General features: G+C 36.9%; 2 protein-coding genes across 5 annotated transcripts; both read right to left on the bottom strand.

Annotated features, from left to right (window-relative positions):
* LOC109706300 (eukaryotic initiation factor 4A-2) lies at window positions 1,683–6,158 on the bottom strand. The gene is made up of 5 exons (XM_020227075.1): window positions 5,949–6,158; window positions 4,603–4,672; window positions 4,338–4,444; window positions 3,638–4,068; window positions 1,683–2,573 (listed from the first exon to the last, which is right to left on the bottom strand). Exons 2-5 carry the CDS (start codon window positions 4,668–4,670, stop codon window positions 1,938–1,940), a joined length of 1,242 nt encoding a protein of 413 aa, XP_020082664.1. The 5' UTR covers window positions 4,671–4,672; window positions 5,949–6,158; the 3' UTR covers window positions 1,683–1,937.
* On the bottom strand, window positions 7,150–20,126 carry LOC109724433 (UDP-sugar pyrophosphorylase). 4 transcript variants are annotated; one of them, XM_020253264.1, is made up of 18 exons: window positions 20,111–20,126; window positions 19,466–19,817; window positions 18,048–18,152; window positions 16,555–16,671; window positions 15,029–15,169; window positions 14,859–14,958; window positions 13,353–13,480; window positions 13,206–13,277; window positions 13,020–13,084; window positions 12,590–12,650; window positions 12,342–12,459; window positions 10,861–10,985; window positions 10,394–10,470; window positions 9,444–9,549; window positions 9,180–9,239; window positions 8,692–8,772; window positions 7,890–8,129; window positions 7,150–7,628 (listed from the first exon to the last, which is right to left on the bottom strand). In XM_020253264.1, the coding sequence occupies exons 2-18, from the start codon at window positions 19,571–19,573 to the stop codon at window positions 7,461–7,463; spliced, it is 1,872 nt and encodes a 623-aa protein (XP_020108853.1). In that variant the 5' UTR covers window positions 19,574–19,817; window positions 20,111–20,126; the 3' UTR covers window positions 7,150–7,460. The 4 variants fall into 4 exon arrangements, with proteins under 4 accessions (XP_020108853.1, XP_020108847.1, XP_020108863.1 ...); XM_020253258.1 differs by lacking the exon at window positions 20,111–20,126 and adding an exon at window positions 19,936–20,099; XM_020253274.1 differs by lacking the exon at window positions 20,111–20,126 and adding an exon at window positions 19,948–20,099.

Below are 21,330 nucleotides of genomic sequence, written 5' to 3'. Positions count from 1 at the left end.
CCTAAAATGGAAAGCTTACCCAAAATGACAAAAGGCGAAAACGGTGTGTTAGACGAAACGGACTGGGTCTTGGGCCGGCCCGTTAAGACCCATTTCATTGAAACAGCTTATTGACCCTGGAAGTTGTGGGCCGTTATTAGACCCATTTCCCCTAATGGGCCGGATTGGGCCCAGCGCCACGTATTCACCTTCCGTTTTTGGTAAAAATTACATAACTTTCCATTTTAGGTAAAGTCGGAAATAGTAAGTCTCGTGAAATGCCCCAAAATGGAAAGTTTCACTTTGCCGAGCTTAATATGACTATGTGGGCTGTAAACTTGCTCTTTTTTTTTGCTTCTTTTTTTAATTCTTTGGTTGAGGCACTTTTTTTTTACCTTTTTGAGCAATCATAAATAGATAAATTTGAAGAAAACTGATGCGATTTTTTCTGTTTGGAGAACGCTGGCAAGATTTTTAATTTGTTTTCAATTTTTTTTTCTTTTTTTGAGTTAAGAACCTATAATTTAGACCATTCTTATGCGCTATTTAAAAATAAAAATAAAAAAACTAATGACCCAGTATATATTTCCGGCCACAATAGTGAAACTTTCCATTTTGGGCTAATTCACGAGAGTTACTATTTTCGACTTTACCTAAAATGGAAAGCCCAGCAATTTTATCCAAAATGGCAAAAAAAGAAAAACTGCGTTAGGCGAATCGTGCTGGGCCCAGGGCCGAGTATGTGGGCTCTTAATGGGCCGACTTGTGCCTCGGCGCATAATTTGGGCCCATTTAATTAAATGGGCTTACTGGTTCTCAACTATATATGTAGTGTACTATATTATATACATAGTATATATATACAATATACAATTGTATACTTTATAGTATATTTATAGTGTATAAATGTGAGCAAGCATACTATTATATATACTGGCATACTATACTATTATATATACTGGTATACTATGGTGATAAAGTAGGGCTTTAATGTACGTACATATTGTATAGAACTGTAGCATATGAAGCATAGTTGTATATTATAGAATAGGGATATGTAGAACTATATACAATATAATAGTGCTATACAATAGTATACTAGTATATACTAGTATACAATAGAACAGTTGTATATATTGTAGTATACTACATACAATATGTATAGTAATATGATACATATCGCCATAGCATAATGTACTATATCACTATTAGTATAATACTATAATACAATAGTACTATACAATACTACATATCACTGTAGTACAGTAGTACCATAGCAATAAATGGCTACAGTATAATAGTGCTATAATCTACTATTACATACTACAGAACTACAAACGGATTTTTCTCTTACTATAAATTTCATTAAACAGAACCATGGCATGCGTATAGTTATTATAGAACAATATAAGCAGCAGAATATACACTACATATAATATAAGTACTGTAGTATTCCTACGTAGTTTACTAGAATACACTAAAACTATGGAAATAGAACAATTGCATAATGGAGGATACAATGTACAATAGTAACAAAACTATCACAAAGTACTATAATACGATTGTGCTATAATACTATAGTACTATATTTATGTATCCTATCATATAGAAATAGTATACTACAGCATATTGTATAGTAATATACAATACGCTCAAGTATCATACTATAATACTTTAGTATAGTATAGTGTACGCAGTAAAACTAATCAAACATACCGACTTATAACAAACATATAAGTTAAAATTTATCCGGTACAACGACACAATCTTACTGCGACCAAAATTAGCAAATATGGGGGGATAAACAATAACTCAGTCCCAAATCACCATTAAATAATCCAAAACAGCAAATTCGATGTTGAGGATAATTCAAAAGGGAAAGAAAAACCCAACCTAATAAACGATTTCCTCATACGATTTCCTCCTATTAGAACGACAGATACCGCAAATTTGGAGTACTAGAGAAGATCAGCAACATTGGCCGGCAGCTCCTCGATCACCACATTGTAAAACCTCTGGATGTCAAACAGCATCCGCTCGTCGTCGCGGGTCACGAAATTAATCGCAACACCCTTCCTCCCAAATCGACCACTTCGACCAATCCGGTGCAGGTAATTCTCTGGCTGAGTGGGCAGGTCGTAATTTATAACCAGCGAGACTTGCTGCACATCGATACCTCTCGCAAGAAGATCGGTAGTGATTAGAACACGAGAAGAGCCTGATCTGAATTCGCGCATGATGATATCCCTAGTGTTCTGATCCATATCACCGTGAGTGGCGGAAACAGTGTGGTCTCTGCTGCGCATTTTGTCGGTGAGCCAATCCACCTTGCGGCGGGTATTCACGAAAATCACACTCTGGGTGATGGCTAGGGTCTCATAGAGGTCGCAGAGGGTTTCGAGCTTCCAGTCTTCCTTTTCGACGTTGACGTGGAATTGCTTGATACCCTCTAGCGTTAGCTCATCACGCTTCACAAGGATTCTGACAGGCTTGTTCATGAATTTACGTGTGATTTCTAGGGCTTCAGGGGGCATAGTCGCAGAGAAGACCCCGACTTGGATCTTCGAGGGGAGGAGCTGAAATATGTCGTAGATCTGTAGTGGAAAAAAAGGGAAAACAATATAGATTAATAATTCACCTAAGTTGCAGGTGACACCCTAATAAAACATCGTGCAATTAACTTGCCTCCTTGAAATACAGTAACCTATATATTGCCCCATTAAACTACAAGTTTTGATCACTTTGTGTCTTTCCGGAAATGTTCATTATCAATCTATTGAATTTTCCATGAATTATACTAAGGCGATGAAAAGAAAAGAAAATGAACCAGCATATTTATTGTAAAGGCTACAAATAGTAAAGGCATCAAGAAGAAAAGAAATCGGTATTGAATGGTAGACCGAAAAAATGCACTTCTCAACACAAGCAATCAAAATATAGGCCACGAGCCCACAAACACCAGAAACAATCAGTAAGCACTACAAAAACAAAAAAAAAAACAAAAGAAAAGAAACTTGGTTTTGCTACAAATAGTGGGGACCACAATACCCTTTTGAAAGTTCCAAAGATTTATACTCTGGTACATGTGAGATCTCTAAAGCAAATAAAATATAGCAAATAATATAGGGAAACATACTGAAATCCTTGAAGAAGCAAATAAAGTAGAAAAATTTATTAACGTAATTAAACTTCATGTTTAATGAAGTATCCTGGAAGATGAAAATTTACAGAATATAAAAACAAGAGAACTTGATAAAGAGGTGAGCTGAAAATTGAAATTCTGATATAATATAATAGAGTAATGCAACACATCCATCATCTAAGATACTGAAATTGGTGCTTCAGCGGAATTCATGAATAACTTGAGCATTCTGCACAAAACCAAATCTATACGGTAGATCTCCAACATAAAAAGTAACATACAACAGATTGTAGACAATGCAGCAGGAATTCCCGGAATATTTTACACTAAAGTCTACAGAATTTATGAAATTATAAAGGACATGCACTACAGAATTTATGAAATAATTAAGTTCATGCACTAGATATTTCTTGCTCTTGCTAAGTTCCGGGAAGTGGAAAGCTAGAAACTACATGTCACTAAATTAAACCCAAAAGCAAAAGTAAACTGTGAAAGAGGAATCAATGAAGGACAGACCTGGTCCTTAAAACCGCGTGAGAGCATCTCATCAGCCTCATCCAATACGAACATCTTAATGTGGTCCGGGCGGAGAGACTGCCTTCTCAACATATCAAAAACCCGTCCAGGAGTACCAACAACAACATGGACACCACTTGACAGAATCCTCTGATCCTCACGTACGCTGGTCCCACCGACACATGCGTGCACCTTCACGCCCAAGTAGTCGCCAAGGGCACGCATGACCTTCTCAATCTGCTGAGCAAGCTCTCGCGTCGGAGCCAACACCAAAGCCTGGCATTCCACCAAGCTGTAATCAAGCTGCTGTAGAATTCCAGAACAGAAAGTTGCGGTCTTTCCAGTTCCTGATTGTGCTTGTTGGATAACGTCGAGCCCCTTGCAGAATGGAACTATTCCCCTCTGCTGAATTGCAGATGGCTTCTCAAAACCTAAAGTATGAAATATATATTTTTTACATGAATTAGTCATATAATGTACATCAATAGATCATGAATACCTACGGCCCCATTGGCATGCACTGTTCAATCAAAACTACAGTATAAGCTTCAAATTGGAGCTTCCACATAGGGCTCAGAGGAGCATTTCAGCTTCTCAACTTTTTATTTGCCAAACACTTGACTGTTGCTTTTCAGAGTAGAGAGGTTGCTCCATAAGTCACATAAAAAAGGCAAACAGTAAAGAAAATTGCTGGCTTTACCGTAAGCATAAATGCCTCTTAAAAGATTTTCCTGAAGCCCCATAGCATCAAAACTGTCATAAACCTCATCATAACTCGTGAAAAAATCCTGGCTATCAACTGAAAGCCTACATCCATCAAAACGGAAAAAAAAAGTATAACTATCATATAAAGGAGAATTTGGTGGGAAAAATGCACAAAATGATGATAACTCAAAGCAAGGAAAGCATAAGAAACTAGCAGTATAAGCCACCACAATAATACGAGAAAAGGTGAGATGAAATACAGATCATTCATTTTGGCATCAAATTGACGAGCGTCAAATTGTGATCCTTCTGGAGCCGAACCAGCCATGACTGAAAAACAGACAGAAATTGAACAATCGTGAAAAAAGAGGCAAATATAAGAGATAAGAAATTTAATTATCTTTGAAAAGACAAAAGGCACTATATACAGAATACCCCTTAAACCAAGAAACTATAATGTGGCAGAAGCAAAGTATTACTACTGACAATATATCATGTGATACAATCGATACAAAGAGCTATTTCTCCCGCCCAAAATTAACAATCAATCATAGTGACAAAATGTGACTGGGAAAATGGGAAAATTTTGGCACCACTCAAACTAATGCTCATTCAATGGTCTTAATGTGGGATCTTCAGGGTTCAGAGCCACTTTACTCTTTGCCAAAACTTGACGATGCTTTCACTGACAAAAATAAAAGATATTTGTGTCAAATTTTGATCTTGCATTTTCTCTATCGCCAATATACCTGATTGTAGGTTCTAGGACTATCTCCCTCCTCCCATTGTCTAGATTGAAAACTCAACTCTCAAATATCAATGGAATACATAAGGACTCATTACCCTAAGAAGAAAAAGAAAAAGGAAAAAAAAACTAAATGTTCCATCCATAGTAAGTGATCGTAGAAAACAACACGAGCATTAGTGGTCCACCTATCATCAAATCTAGATCATTTAACATAAAAAGGAACACATCAGCTAGAATCTTGTAGTATCTTCATATATTTCTGAAGAGGCTTGACTCAGTGCAATTTAAAGAAAATAGTGAGAATCATAAGCATAATCAAACAGCTCAGCATACAGAGGAAACTAATGGGAACACAAAAAACTAACAATCCGATTATACTAAGCAAGATATCCTACAATGAATAGTAAGGAATCACATACTTTACTGTTCCACTTGAAGATAAAATACTACCAACATAACAAGGAAAACATAAGGAAACCTAAAAAGAAAAATCAATATCTACCAACTCAAATAGTGAAGCTTTATGGATTTTTTTTTTAAAAAAAAAAAGAGGACATAAAAAAGGTATCTTCTGAGAACAAATCCAAGATATAATAGACAATATTCTCAAAACACGATGTTTTTCCTCATAAATTTGAGAAAGCCGAGTAGATCTACCACCCCACCTTTCTCGGAAACTGAACAAAGGGGAAAAAAAACCCTAGCATACGAATCAAATATTAAACCTAACACAACCTAAATAAGAGCAACAATTTGATTCTTTCCACATAGATCGAATCAAAAGGGAAAGAAGCAAAAGAAAAAAAAAAAATACAAAGATTGGTAACAGCTACAGATCCAGAGGGAGATCGACTTCACCTGCTTCAGAAATCGGCGATTGAGAACGCGAAAGAGAGCGATCGAATCGAACGAGGGATCGGAAGCTTCTTATGAATCCGAGATCGAGACTCGGATTCAACGGTTCGAGATCGCGAGAGAGAAAGAGAGAGAGAGAGGCGGGGAGGGTTTGGAGACGGCCGCGAGAGAGGCAGCTTTAAACGGCTGGAGAGAGAGAGAGAGAGAGAGAGAGAGAGAGAAGAGAGAAAGCGAAAGGTGAGACAGAGAGAGAGAAAGAGAGTGTCGGGTAGGGTTTTCTATTGGGCCGTAATTGGGCCGGACATTATTTCGATCCCGTTTGATCGAACCGGATGTTCAAACTGAACCTGATTTAGACTCGGATTTGTGATGTTAGATTTCAGTTGATCTTTTATGCGAATGAAATTTTCTACAAATAAGATTGGAAGTGTGTATGAAGTAACGGTTAAAGTACTTTAGTTAGTATTAAAATTCGACTCAAATTTTAGATTAGATTCTTGGTAAATACAGATCATATAAATGCAAGAGATTCGCTTAGATTTCGATTCGACTAGTTCTTTTTTTTTTTGAAAAAAAAAGATAACAAAACTATCCGCTTCATTAATTAATGTAAATAAACTTATATCGATAATGAAGACAACTAGGATCTCCGGAAAAAAAAAAATAAAAAAAAAAAATTTGAAATCTAACAAAGCACCTCCCAGGAGCTCAAAAATTGACTAGTACTGTCAAACAGAAAAACTGAATTGTTAACCTTGTCTGGAAAGATTATATTGTTCTGCTCAATCTAGATCAGCCACCAAAGAGTAGACAAAAGTGTAAGTCCTTTAAAACGCTTTTGCTTATCTTGGAGATCTAGCAGCTCTGCCTACGAACTAAAATTTGATAATCTTAACCGCAATCAGCGAGAAGCAAAATGTGGCGAGGGCTTTCAGTCGCCGGAAGCGAGGGAATAGGGAAGACAAATGTTCTTGCCCGCACCCACTGATGCATCCGGTGGCTCGTTTTGCATTCGACAGTTCTCTGTTTGATGTTTTATCTTATATATCAACATGGAAGGTTATTCAGGTCATGCTAAGTGGCACAGCAACACTGGCGAAGCAACACTGGCGAAGATAAACTAAATTGCACCTCGGTGCTGCAAAACTTGCCCTTGGCGATACACACACTATGCAAAATGGCAGATCAAATCCGGAAATGAATATGACGTTGGTTAAAACTACAGTACAACAATTGATGACAAAGATTATTCACCACCAAATGGAGATCATACATAAATTAATAAAATAATTAAATAACAGTAATACTCCCTCTCAGCCTTATCTTTCGCTGCCATTTGATTAAATAGCAGTAAAATACAGCACCAGAGTTGGTTATTCGACAGAGTGGAAGTATATGCTTATTTATGAAAGATCATCAATAAATAGGATATTAGATCCCAAAATAACGCTCTAAAAGAACAGACGGTTAAACAAGCCACACCATCTTAAGTCGGCTATGAGGAGACTACCTCTTTCACGAGCTCAAACAAAAATTCCCTGGTTCAGTATAGCTCTTCTCGAGCTGCTCGAGCTTCTCGATTTTAAACCCTCTCATCCGTATCTCTTCGGGAAAGGAGGTGTCTTTGTAGTCGACGTGCTTAAGGACCCATCCCTTGTTTTGTATAGAACCAACCACTTTCACCTGCACAAACAGCACAAAGGTAGGGTGCCACATTCATCCACTTGGTTTCAACAATTTAGGAGAGAGAGAGAGAGAGAGAGAGAGAGAGACTTTGTTATTAGCAACTCATAGCGACAAGTATCTAGAAATCAATCTTCCCTCTACAGCATTCAAACTAATGACTGCGCAATTAGATATACACATAAGGAGAGTGATGATATATTCTCGTCGACAAGTCATCAACAAGAAGTATTCAACACGGGAGAATAATAGGTAAATTACCTCTGCTTCGTCAATAGCGTTCACAACAAGAGTGCCATCTAAGGAGAGGCCATCGAGAAACACATTCTGGCCATTAATAACCAGTGTCGATCTCTGAGATACAAAGCATTTGTCGTTGACCTTTCTCTTTACATCTGCAAATATGAGGGCCCACATAGGGCTCCACGTTATGCGTGGCCAGACTTCCACCTCTTGCCCGTTGAACACATCATTCACAGGATCAGCTATCTGAACACCAGCCTGTTGAACCAAAAAGAACAGTTTCTACAATCCCTCAAGAGAAATCTGCACAGAATAATATACATCCTAATCCACTCCACTTGATGGTTCTTACTATATCTGCATGTGATAGACGGAGTGCCATGTCAATTTATTCTATATTAACTGTCATGTCTTCTCTCGGAGATGATGTGCCACTGATTCAGCTGCCATGCCATCTTGAAAAAAGGTCATGGCAACCGAGTCAACTGAAGACACAATTGAAACATATATTGAAGTTGAGTCCATCAATTGCAACAAATTTGAAGTTCGGTGACTGAAATTGAATATCACAATAAGTTACAGTGACCAATGTTTTAAGTTACCCTATTTAAGTTTTACCTATAAGCTACAATCTTGGCTACCCGCTCCATTCCCCTAATCTATGAAGAAACTGGGTTTAGGGCTTAAAGGTTTAACTCACAAATCACACGTAACAACTTAAGCAAACAACTATTACTTAGCATGTAGTAATTGTACGGACATTGGAACTTCTCATATAATCCAAATTCCCATTGCACAATTTAAAACAAGAATAAACTACCTTTCTCAGAATAAGGCTGTTTGCCCTATAAATTGCCATCTCTCCTGTAGTTGCACTATGATGAGGATTTCCCTTGGGTACCTGCAGCAGGCATATGTGAAAAAGAAGATTAAAACAGGCATATGCGAAAAGTAGCCAAGTTAAACTATTATAGGATATATTTAGTATGTTGCAATATATCTAGTATTGTATATTGCTGTCCATATAACATAGGGGTTATATAGTATTTTGGTTGTATTATTACTGGGACAGATTGCCTCGTATACACATATTGTACTATTTATATCCATTAATAAAAACCTAGAGGGTCAAGCTCTTTTGCCTTCTTTCAATCTCATGCGACACACTGAAAAAAGAAATAAATCATTTATATTCGAAAATTACACAGCATGAGTTCAATCGTAATCTCACTGCCAACAAAAAAGCTAGTCAGCATTTGCATTATCATCTTTAGATAGGTAATATGGTATAGTTCAAAAGAATTGCACCTTAGCAGCATCTTCAGGATTATTCTTCACAGGTGCATATGCAAGCCATGTATCCATCACCTGAGAAGAGAAAAAAGCCGCACCGACATAATAATGCAACATTTATTGCATCTAATGAAGTAATCCTTTTATCTAAAATGCTACATGAATCTAATATGCAGGAAGCATGACAAAAAAAAAAGAGTCTGACTGAATTGTTACAGCTAATCTTTGGTGTAGAAAGGGCTAAGACACAATACTCAACATCGAGCTTCTTTATCTTACAGTAAACCCAACGTTTGCTGAAGGCGGTAGTGTTTTTGGATAATCTTGCATCATACATTCCAATCGAGTAGAGGATTTAAATGATGTCTTGCTCGAATCTTTATACCTAATTGGTTTGAGAAAATACGGAGAAAGAAGATAAGCAGTTTCAGAAGCCCATAAAATAAAAGCATTGATTTACATGCATTGGAACATGCACAATTATTATGACATCATGCTAGACCATTGCAAGCCTTCTAAGACAATAAGGAACAGATTAATATATTAATAAATGCTTTATGTTATAGGGCTTCAGTATAACTGGTGCAAGTGAACAGGGATTGTGGCAAGATGAACAGTGAAACTAAATAATTATGAATTAATCATTAAGCTTAGAAGAAATAAAAGAATAAATGGCGCGGACAGGTGTAATATAGCAAGTTAGTAGAAGGTAGTGCTTCATTGAGATACACATCAAAGAATTCTTACACATAAATCACAAACTACTACGCCTCATTTGCAGCAGATTGTTTGCAGTCCATAGATCTAGGGATTTGTTTGGAAACTAAAAACTCGAAAGTAACTTTCTTTTTTTTATTCACTTCTTTGTTTCTGTTCTTTTTTGAAAATGTCGTTCCATATCCGGGCAGGGTGGATCTCAAGCTAATTAACAATGACAAAAATAGGGAAGTCCACCTTCCAACCCACCCAAATACATTGAATTTGTGGTTTAGGAAATTAATAATAATAGTAAGCAAAGACGCCAATTGACGCTTTAGAATAGAGTTTCTGCTTTTTATGATTGTGGCTACTATCATCCAAAGATTGTAAACAATAAAATTTCGAAACATTTTGAAAGGATGAAAATAAACATTTACCATAACACACTTACACTAGCCACAAAATAATCTACAATTAACTTTTAGAATTAACAAGTGATACAACACAAGCAACTAAAATGGAGACATTACTTGGGATTAACAAACTCAGCAATGGCACCTCGAGTTTTGCCGAGTTCCTCAATATATGAGTCAAGTTTCAAAATCAGCTGCAAAATAGCAGTATAGTTCAATTAAAAAAATCCTATAAATCAAAGCAAATATGATGATCTATGAGATAAATACTTATTTCATCTAATTTCAAAAAAAAAAACCTGTCTAAATCCCACCATACCATATATTGTGTAAATACATGATGGAAAGTTTGTGCAGTAAATCTATGCATACTGAGTTATTTTGAGCAAGAAGAATCAATGCTGCAACTTTTCAGAACATTTCTCAATGAGCCTTAGACGAACTAATTGTATTGTACAACTTAACAGAATCAATTCTTGAGTCCTAAGCCATTGAGGCACAAGAAAATAACGAAATGGTACCCATAGTAGAGAGATATCAGAAACACTCCCCAATACTCAGCTTATTAAAGCAAATATGCATACCTGGTTTATGTTACCAGGGTAAGGAGAATATCCTGTTTCACAATTGACATCACCATCAGGATGTCCAGTTGCTCGAAGTAGTGGGTCAAGCTGATTATATTCCACATTGATAACCATTGTCCTTCCTGAAATTCACCATTAAGTTGCCAAATTTACGATGTTATCTTCGAAATGTAGAACAAAAATGAAACAATTAAATGTAACAACAGGACCAATAAAAATATGGGTTAAAGGAATAAACTGCCAGGTTCAACATTAACCAAAAGACCATGAAGTGTTGAACACTTCAAAAATAGAGGTATAATATTCATTTAATTTTAATACAAGATAATAAATAGAGGTATACTACAATTGAAACACTTTAATCGACAAAAGACTAAGCCTAGCAGCAATGCTTGGATTCCAGATGACGTGTCCACCAACTGGAATGGTAAAAGTCCTGCCCAGTGCCAACTCCAAAATAAACACAAGCTTTCTCTGACAACAGCAGCAGCAGCAACTACTGCTCCAGAAAACCCTATTACTAACCTATTTGCGGTTGTTTACATTTATTTCCTTTCTTTTCCCACTGGTTATTCCTACTTAAACCCTTATCCATCTTTCTATCTAATTAAAGGCTGCTACATTGATCCCCTTCTCCACTTTAGTCTTACAAGTCTAACCTGAACTTTCACACAAGGATTTGAGTGCCGTGGCACGGGGTCGTGCCGGAAACTTGCCGGCATGGTACGGCACGGTGTATGCCGAGCCGAGCCGTGCCGATGCGTGCCGGTCAAAAAAATTCTTGTGTGCCAACACATAATAGCGTGAAATATTTATTTTCTTTAGCAACAAAATATTTTAACTATTTATTATGTCTTTTTATCACATATTTTGAACTTTATTGAGGAAATTACTTACTGATTTAAAGAATAGAGGGTTTTGAGTTGTGCCATCGGTACGGGGTCTGTATCGTGCCGATATCTTGTTGGTACGGTACGGCACGGTGGATATGGCCCGTGCCGACGGGCACTTAAAACCTTGCTTTCACATAGTTTTGTCCGTGTAGTTAGCAAACGGCCGAGAAGGCTTAATACACATTTATCATTCTTTTACCATCCTTTAATCAACCTATCCAACATTTTCGTAGCATGACACGCAAACTAGAATACATGATAAATCTGCCACTCAGGATGCTATGTTGCATTTTGGCCTTATGTTCTACTTCTTCCAAGATTTGGCATGAGCTCAGTTCTTTAACAAGCATCTTCTTACTCGGAATAGAATTAAGTTGGTCAGTTTTATAATATCTCATTTGATGTAGATAGAGATAATTGTGAGCCTGTACAGATTCATATAATAAATACTAGAAGTTGTCTCACCCTATGCGGTGCATGGCTTTTCAGCTAGTTGTATTTAACATTCAACATCTCAGCTAAAAATGATTTCTGCTACAGAGCACAGACAAGGTGAACTCCAGAAAATAGCTGTTACTAGCTCACCATCAGCATGAGTAAGCTTGGTTATGCCTCCAATAGCTTCCTTTGCTTTCCGAGGAACAGCAAGAGAATTGACATCATATCCCTTCGTGGCACTGACACCCAATGAAGCAGGTATTGCCTGTAGGATCAATGAAAATTCAAGAATAGTTTAGTTATACAATTATTCTATTATACTCCAATACATGCACTGATTGTTCGCCAACAGAAATAGCACTCCAAATTTTTTTAATATTGGGCAAGAAGAGAACCTTAAATAGTAGCCCATTAGTATCCTGGAAGAACAGAACCCATTTTCGACCCGCACTCTTCCTAAAAAAAACATGTCAAGTGTAAAATGACTTGAAATCTTCGGGGAAGATTGCTCTATCCTATACATTGTTCCTCAGTATGGTGATAAGAGGAGCCTACAAGCTTCAGGAAGCACTAGAGAGCCGATGCTTCCACTTTTCATGTGTCAAATCTGCAACACAATCAGCAAGTGCCTACTTCAAAACCCCTAGCTGATGAGCATCAAATTCTCACTCATCAGGCACACACATTGATTTAAGACGTGCATCCAAAGTGCGAAAATATGGAAGCATTCACCCCCTAGTGCATTCTCCCTAACACAAAAAAAAAAAAAAAAAAAAAATCCAAAAACTAAAGAAAATGGAGCTAAAAATTTACAAATAAACATACCAGTGATAAAGCATGCCACTGGAATAAAGTAGTGCATGCACATCACCATGTCCGTGAGGTTTTGTCTGTCATCATGAAATACAGCGTAGTGATGGAATTAAGTGCAACATCCTCTACTTTTATGCTATAATAATGATATCAAAGTGCAAATTGGGAGAATATGCATATTTTAACAAAGCAAATTACCTGAATTTTGTACTTATCATTCGGGTCTAATGCAAGTCTTGCATCATTATCATCCAAACATGCTACTTTTTCCTGAAATGAATATCCCAAGTCAACATCGCATGCTGCAGTTTATAACTTGATTAAAAAAAATTTTGGTATAATCACCTGCTTAAGAAGCTTCACTTGTGAGGGCACCATTCCAAAGTATGAATTTGACTCCAAAAGCTTCAAGGTTGGTGCATTAGTATCATCTGACGTCATTATCACCAAAGGAATCTGCATATGTTGTTGACCTACCAATTCAACAACATTACCAACAGCTTAAAAGTGTTAACTGAATAAATACATTGTTGTCGGCACTAGCTAGGTATTATATACTAAAAACTTCCGGATGTGAGCCCAATATTCATTACACTTAATTATTAAATTATTTTTATGTTTAATAACGATAAATATTCAAAAAAAAGGCAGAAAGATTCTTCTAGCATCCCTCCACTCTTTTCTTCTTTTTTTTTGAAAGCTATCTAGCATCTTCCACTCAAATCAGTTTTTAGAAACAGTATGAACAATAGCTAAGACCAAATTACTCGGTTCCATCCAAAATATCATCTGATTGCTCCATCTCAATGGACCAGCTACAACTCCTTCAACCATCAACTTTCTGACCATCCTTTCCCATCCCCTTAACTTCAAAAATGGAGAATAAGTACAGTGGTTTCCCCATTAGGATGCACTGAGTGGAGGAAAAAAAGAGCGGAAGTAATAGAGAAGGAAGGTTAAAATCATTTAATATCATATAGTGTTGCTAGATTGATATAATATACATGTGAAATTCAGAGAATATATACACTTGTACTAGTTTTAAATAACATTTGCATATACATGTGCTTAGAAGGAAGGAGATGAAATCATGTGTTGAGGCAGAACACAAGCAAAGAGAAGAAAATACGACACAGGCAGAGGGATTGGCTATTTTACATATCATCTTTCATTGTTCTTAATAAGTTATTAATTTAGATTAGAAAGGAGAGCCAGATTTAAGAGTTCCACTGGGCAGATCTTAAGAGATCACTTATTCTTTTTCCTTTTGTTTCAATCGAGTTCAACCGTATTAAAACCATAATGTTGTTATTGTGAGCACCAGGTGTTAAAAACTTAGAGCGAATGTTTTTATCAGTTAGTTTAATTTCTGTAGTATTCTTCTCTGAAATTGGTGTCTTGTGAAAAATTGCTTCATATAGGTCCCAATTTGAAATAGTATTATAGCTCATAGCAGCCATGAAACTAAACCAGAGAATTTGTCAACCAATATTATTAGTCTCATTAAACACTAGGACAGTGAGGTACACACTTTGATAGAAAAAGACAACTATTTCGCAGATAGGTATTAGTCATATTTGTGAAAGACAAATCAATTGTAACATGCAAGGTTTCCTGTTTCTAGTTATACTCTGCTAATACAGTGAATCTGAAATTTGAGCATGTAGATTATCAGACCCAACAAGAAACAAAGCAGAATATGGGAATATCAAGTTTAACAAGTTAGTGGGAAACATTGGGAGAAAAAGTAGTATGGGCATAAAAGAAACAAGTTCAAAAAATAAGATAGGACAAGGTTTTAGCTTGCACACACATAAAAAGGAACATCAAGAATATCTCAAGTATACATACCCCCTGCCAATTTACAGCTAGCCTCTTGTAAAGCTAAAATAGACTCAATGTATTGTTGGAGGAAACATTTTCCAGTAGTGGTTTCTGCAGGAAGGGCCAACTGCAACAAGCACAAACACATAAAAACACATCCATAATGTAATCTTGGGAGGATTGGAATTGAACTTTACCTTTATTCCTTTGTATCCAAGGCGTTCACCAAGCCCACCTGCCACAAGAACAAATGCAGCATTTTTTGCTTCTCTAACTCCAGCCTCTTCTAACTTGATAAAATTATCATCACCAAATGTCAAGACCTCCCCTGAGGGAACCTGCATAGATAGGAGTTTAGAATTTCTCTTCTCTTGCAGGGAATTTCTGAGGAACTCAAATATCAGTCAATATTACTTGGTAAGCTTAACAGCGTTTTGACAAATTAAAAAACAGCATTTGCATATGAGTTGAGTCCAAAATTAAATCCCTACTGCCTACTATGCATGGCACAAATAAGGCGATTCTATTGTCTGAAAAAACTGGTAATAAAGACTGCCTGTAATTTGATAGCCTGGACCGAAATAACAGTTAATTCTATTTTTGTCCAGACAAATTTACGTCCGTCTCTTTCCCCGATTAGCTAGTGCCATTTGCTAGTTCCTCATTATAGCCCTGTCCCTTTTGATCCTACTTGCTATGCTTCAACTCATAAATGATCAGGACGCTGAGCTAGAATAACCTCTCCACTTCAGGTAAGTTATCCAAGGCCCCACTGCTTGAAGGCACCTTTTGCCTCTAGAAATTCCTCAACTGCCCTTAGCCTCGAAACATTCCATTCCCTGCGTTGACATGGAGATACCCGCTACACCCAACAAGGCTCTGAAGGACCCCCCTTCCACCTATAGGTAGTTTTAGAGAAATTTCTTTTGCAGTGGATACCTAAATGCCAAGTAAACTCCACCTTTCGCTATAATGCTATACTAAAACAAAAAAGAGCCTAAAATTGCTTAAGCTACACCCAACAAGGCTCTTAAGGAGCCCTTCCACCTATAGGTAGTTTTAGAGAAGTTTCTTTTGCAGTGGATACCTAAATGCCAAGTAAACTCCACCTTTCACAATACTAAAACAAAAGGAGCCTAAAATTGCTTAAACTTCAAATTTATACTACAAATAGAATTGAGAAGGAATAATCATCCATAAGCTTAAGCATGGTGTTAGTCATCGATTCGATATGAAGCATAACATAGTATTCATAGATTTCTTCTTTTTTTTCCCTTTTCCTTGTCTATTCACATGGTCAAAATAAGTGGGCATGTAAACAATGGCATATCTTACACTTTTGCTGTCATCGTCAATGACCCCATGAGTAAACGCTTAACCTCAAAAAAATATAATATAATATAATATAATGTAATATAATAAGGTCATCACTGGACCCACAGCAACTCCAAGCATATGTGCACATCTTTGTACACATTATTCACCTATACACTATATTCTTTGCACAATTATTGTATCATACCCATTGTCTCTTCCTGTTCAATAGTTCAATTTATAGTTTAGCTTAAATGCCATAAAAACAAAACAACCTTGCCCAAAGCAGTAGACTTATAAACTCACACAAAAAGTCTCAAAATTAACCAAAAGGTGGGTTAGAAAGCATAAAAGTACATCACATGTACGGATGGGAAATGGACATTGCATTACAAGAATAGCTACTCACAGATGGAGTGAAGCCGTCATATGGATTCTTTCCAGCTTTTGAATCAGCTAAGAGCTTTCTTGCATTCTGAATGTATGCTTTCAAACCACCAGGATAGCTTGAATTAAGCCGAGCTACCTAGAAAATTCATTAGAGTTAAGAAATAAGAGTGAATTCTGAAAATACATTAGGAACTTAAAAGTGTCAAGAAAAAGAATAGACGCAATAAAAATTAGATCTTTGATCCAATCTAATTGGTTCAAGTAGTAACAACTAGATCATGTTTAATTTTGGTAAAAAACCAGTATTATAAGCAGCTAACAAAGAACCCAGCAAGCCCCGGTTATTTTGTTCATCAGAAAAGAAGTCACTGCTTGTAACAAATTTTAAAGATCAAAGTGGCCCAAAAGGTGTAAAGAGAAGAATTCAAGGTAAGGAAGCTTTCAGATCCATTTAATAGTGCCAAGACAATAAATTATTTTTTCACATATAAATCGACAAATGTGAACCTTTAACATGGCAAGAGCTCCAGTACAGCTAGAAAAGTATCCTTATTTTGACATCTACAAGAAATCACCATCATCTGCAATCAGACCATAGTTAGTTAATTCGGATTCGGCAAAAATTCGGTACGGGTATAATTCGGATAAAATTCGTCTTCGAATTTTTAAATTCGTTGAAAAATACGGCTAAAAAACGGATTTATCAATTATTCGGATACGTGATTTATACGGATATTATACGTTTACTAATTAAAAATTCGGGATAAAAAATTCGGCTATTAAATTAAATTTTTTTCTCTCAAGATTTATGCTATTAGCATAAATATTCATATCTTTTAAAAATATAAGAATAAATAGCTACAAAATTAAGCTAATTAAGTAAAAATTCGAAAAGAAATTTTTTTTTTTTTTTTGATCTAGGTGAGGTATTTGGAAAGATTTTTATTTTCTTTCTTTGTATTTTACTGTTTTGGGCCAACCGGCCCAAGAGCCCATGCGGGAGCCCGGGCAGGCTCGGGCAGGCGCGGGCAGGCGCGCGGGCAGGCGGGCGGGTTGCGGGCGCGGGCTTGGTCCGTTTTTTTGGGCCGAATAATTCGGCCCGCCGTATAATACGCGAACACGTATTTTTCATCAAAAAATTCTGTTTTTTTCCAAATTTTTTCCAAAAATTCGAAAATGGCCGTTTAATTCGGATTTCCAAAAATTCGCGAATAATTCGCGAATTAACTAACTATGAATCAGACCAAAACCCACCTCCCCCCGTCCAAAAAAGGATTGAAATATTACAGTAAAGTCCCCACGCCAAACCCTTTAAATACTTTTTAAAATATGAATAATGTACATAGTTAGACCTACACATCAATAGCATATTGAACTTTCCATGGTTCCCAATTTTTTATTCAAATAAACTACATCACAAAAAGCCATCAATTAGTCAACATGCACAATATAGATACTCACTAATGTGAAAAACAAGAGAAACTACTACTTATTCTACATCCGTATGCTAACCTGATCAAAGAAACCCTTTTTCTTCTCATCCTCAGCACCTGGATCAGGCCAATGGTTAAAGAGATGACTTTGTCCCTCATTCAACAAGATTTTGGCAAGTTCAATCTGGCAGCCAATCAACAAGAATTTGAGCAGAGCATATGCCAGATTCAATGAATTAAACTTGATATGTAGTAAGATGAGAATTGAAAGTCTCATATCCAGACTTACATAACATCTTTGTCATGCTGAGATCCTCATAAACAATTAAAAACTTTCCATCACCGTAAAAAACGGAGAATATAGACAGGCAACACAGGGATATCAACTTATATTTTGGGTCAAGCAAACAACATTAAGTAAAACAAAATCCGTGACAAATGTGAGCTATCATATTAAAATGGGACGAAAGGTCTTAGCCTAGATAGAAAGAATCTATTGATATATCCTACAGCCAAGAATGATGGCAAATACAAAGATCTACCCCGAGGTCAAGCAAGATAACACAATTTATAATCTTCACTGAGACACATGGAAATTATTTGAACTGTTAAGATTTCCAAAGAATTTGAGTGTAAGGATGAAAAAGAAAGAAGATACCCATCATTGTGCTTCATATGCATTTTAGTGGTGATCATATTACCTCTCTTTCTACAATTCTCATCTATGTACACAGAGAAGAGCACATAAGAAGCAAGAAAGTTCTTGAAAAAGAATTTAAAGGAGAAAAAATTATCAAGGTCACTAAAGCCTCTAAGAACTTCAGTAACTAACATTCTAATTATGCGTTTCGAATAGAAGGACAGCATGTGGTCGCAAAATTTTCATGGCATGAGAATGTCATTACGGGGTGAAGCTACCGAAGCATATTTGGGCTAACAATATAAGTGGGCCATGACCAAAATCAAGATTGATCTTTTCAAGAAGAACTCAGATATTAGAAAGACGAAATGCACCTCCACACATACCCACACCTAAAACACTCCCACCCATATCAAAATGCGCATTGCAGGTGCAAAGGCAACAAAATTTCATCCAATTCAACATCTCATCCAACACTTGCGTTAGTTTTTGTTAGGCATCAAAAATCACACATACGTAGCATAAACTACAAGACAGCAAGAACGAAAGATTCCAAAACCAATCCTTAACCCTTTAATAAACGACAAACTTTACGTCAAACAGATCGCCATTAACCCGAATCCACTAAACAGTCTCTTCTTTTAAAATTCTTAACTAATCAAAACAGAAAGCATCAACACTAATCACAAAACCCTAGAATTGGCAAACACTAACACGATCAAGATCCAACAACAATCCACCACTACAACCACAACCACGTCTCTTCTCTCTCCCAACACGACTCCAATCTCAAACGCGAGATCTAATCCAAAAACGATCGGAGCAAGAGGGTTAGGGCTGGGAATTTAGAACGATACCTGATCGGGGGAGAGAATCGAGAGGTTCTTGCGGAGGCTAGGGCAAGATGCGGCCCAATCGTCGCCAATGCTCAACCCCGAGAGCTCCTCCGCCGCCGAAGTCGCCATCGCCGAGTAGAGGATGAGGATGAGGATGAGGATGAGGATGAGGATGAGGATGAGGAGGGGGAGGAGGAGGAGAGGGGGAGAGAGAGATCCAAGAAGAAGAAGAAGATGATGATGAGGAGGAAGGGGGAGTAGGGGAAGCGTGCGTGCGTGCGTGCGTGGTGCGGTGGATTCGATTTCGATTTCCCCGGAATATGCTCTAACCGCCTCCTTTTATAGATCCCTCCTCTCACGCGATGTAACAACCCTGAAGAATAAATAGTAGAAGTAGTAGTTAACAGAGGGAGTTAGCAAAAAAATAGCAACTTTACTAGTTAAAATGGAGAATAAAAGTGGCAGCGGCAGGTTGGCGAAGGAGCGAGCACAGTGGGGTGAACCGGCGGCAAGGGCGTTCAGGCGGAACTCCGGCAGACGACGAGGAAGGGCGGCGCCGTGGTTATTCTTTCCACATAGATCGAATCAAAAGGGAAAGAAGCAAAAGAAAAAAAAAAAATACAAAGATTGGTAACAGCTACAGATCCAGAGGGAGATCGACTTCACCTGCTTCAGAAATCGGCGATTGAGAACGCGATATATATATATATAAAAAAAAAAAAAACACCGTGAAGTTAAAAATAAACACGATCATTCACCCATTTGCCCACGGCCTGAGGAGGAAGAGGCGTAGTAGGCGCTGGGACGCCCAAAACCCGAGCGGAAAAAGGAGGCGAGGCTTCCGAACTCCGAGGCTGGGCGGACGAGAGAAGAAGCGGGGTTTTTGGTTCTAGACAGCCAGGAAGAAGACGAGAGAGAGGCGAGGCTCCTGTGGGTTCGCGGAAGCGGGGCGGTTCCGAGGCGGGCCCGGAGGGAAGCGGTCGGACAAGTTCGAGCGGCCAGACGAGGTAGTTCGCGCGAAAAGGAGTGAACGACGCCGGTAATAAAGACGAGAATGATAACATTTCAATCTGTAAAAATGAAGNTATATATATATATATATATATATATATATATATATATTGCAAAAGAATCTCTACTGTGGCAAGGACTAATTGAGAAAGAATCTTTATTTTCATTTTTATACAAGTGGGCCAAGTTCACTTTGAATTTTGTGGTTATTTTTGGCACATACGTTTTGATTTATTTATTAGGTGAGAAGGTTAAGTCACAAGTAATAATCTGAGCCCACTGAAAGAGATTCCCCGTTTGTCCAAAACTTCGAGAGCAATTATTGCTTGGACCATGGTCCACCGTAGACCGATATATCCCGAAATCTATAATAGAGAGTTTAAATAAAAATATCTATTAAATCATTGTTAGAAATAAATTGACCATTTTAAGAGGTTTTAAATGGTACATATATTTTGCATTTATTCGTCGTATCTACTTGATGGTTGATATTCGAAATTTTAAATACAAAAATTATAGATACTTTACATTTATGGCTAAAATTAAAAAATATATATATATATATATATTACTGCTATTAATATTATATCTAAAAAAGAGAAAAAAAATGCTTCAATTGCTTAACTTATCCAAAAAAATTTGAAACTTTTTTCTCTTGTTATATGACAAACAATATATACCGGTAGCTAGAAATTTTATCAACAATTTAAATCGAACACAAATTAATTATTCCCGTAGCAATTTTTTTCACTTTTAAGATTTTGTATATTAATTCACAATTTTAAAAAAAAAGTGCATGCAATGTGGGCCACTTTCCTTCTATGAAAAATCTGAATAATTTTTACTTGAATAATTTGAAAATTATAAACCACATC

Source organism: Ananas comosus, linkage group 2 (genome assembly GCF_001540865.1).
Source record: "Ananas comosus cultivar F153 linkage group 2, ASM154086v1, whole genome shotgun sequence".
NCBI classification, from domain to species: domain Eukaryota; kingdom Viridiplantae; phylum Streptophyta; class Magnoliopsida; order Poales; family Bromeliaceae; genus Ananas; species Ananas comosus.
The sequence above is the reverse complement of the archived record's forward strand: the minus strand, read 5'-3'. Positions and strand labels throughout refer to the sequence as shown.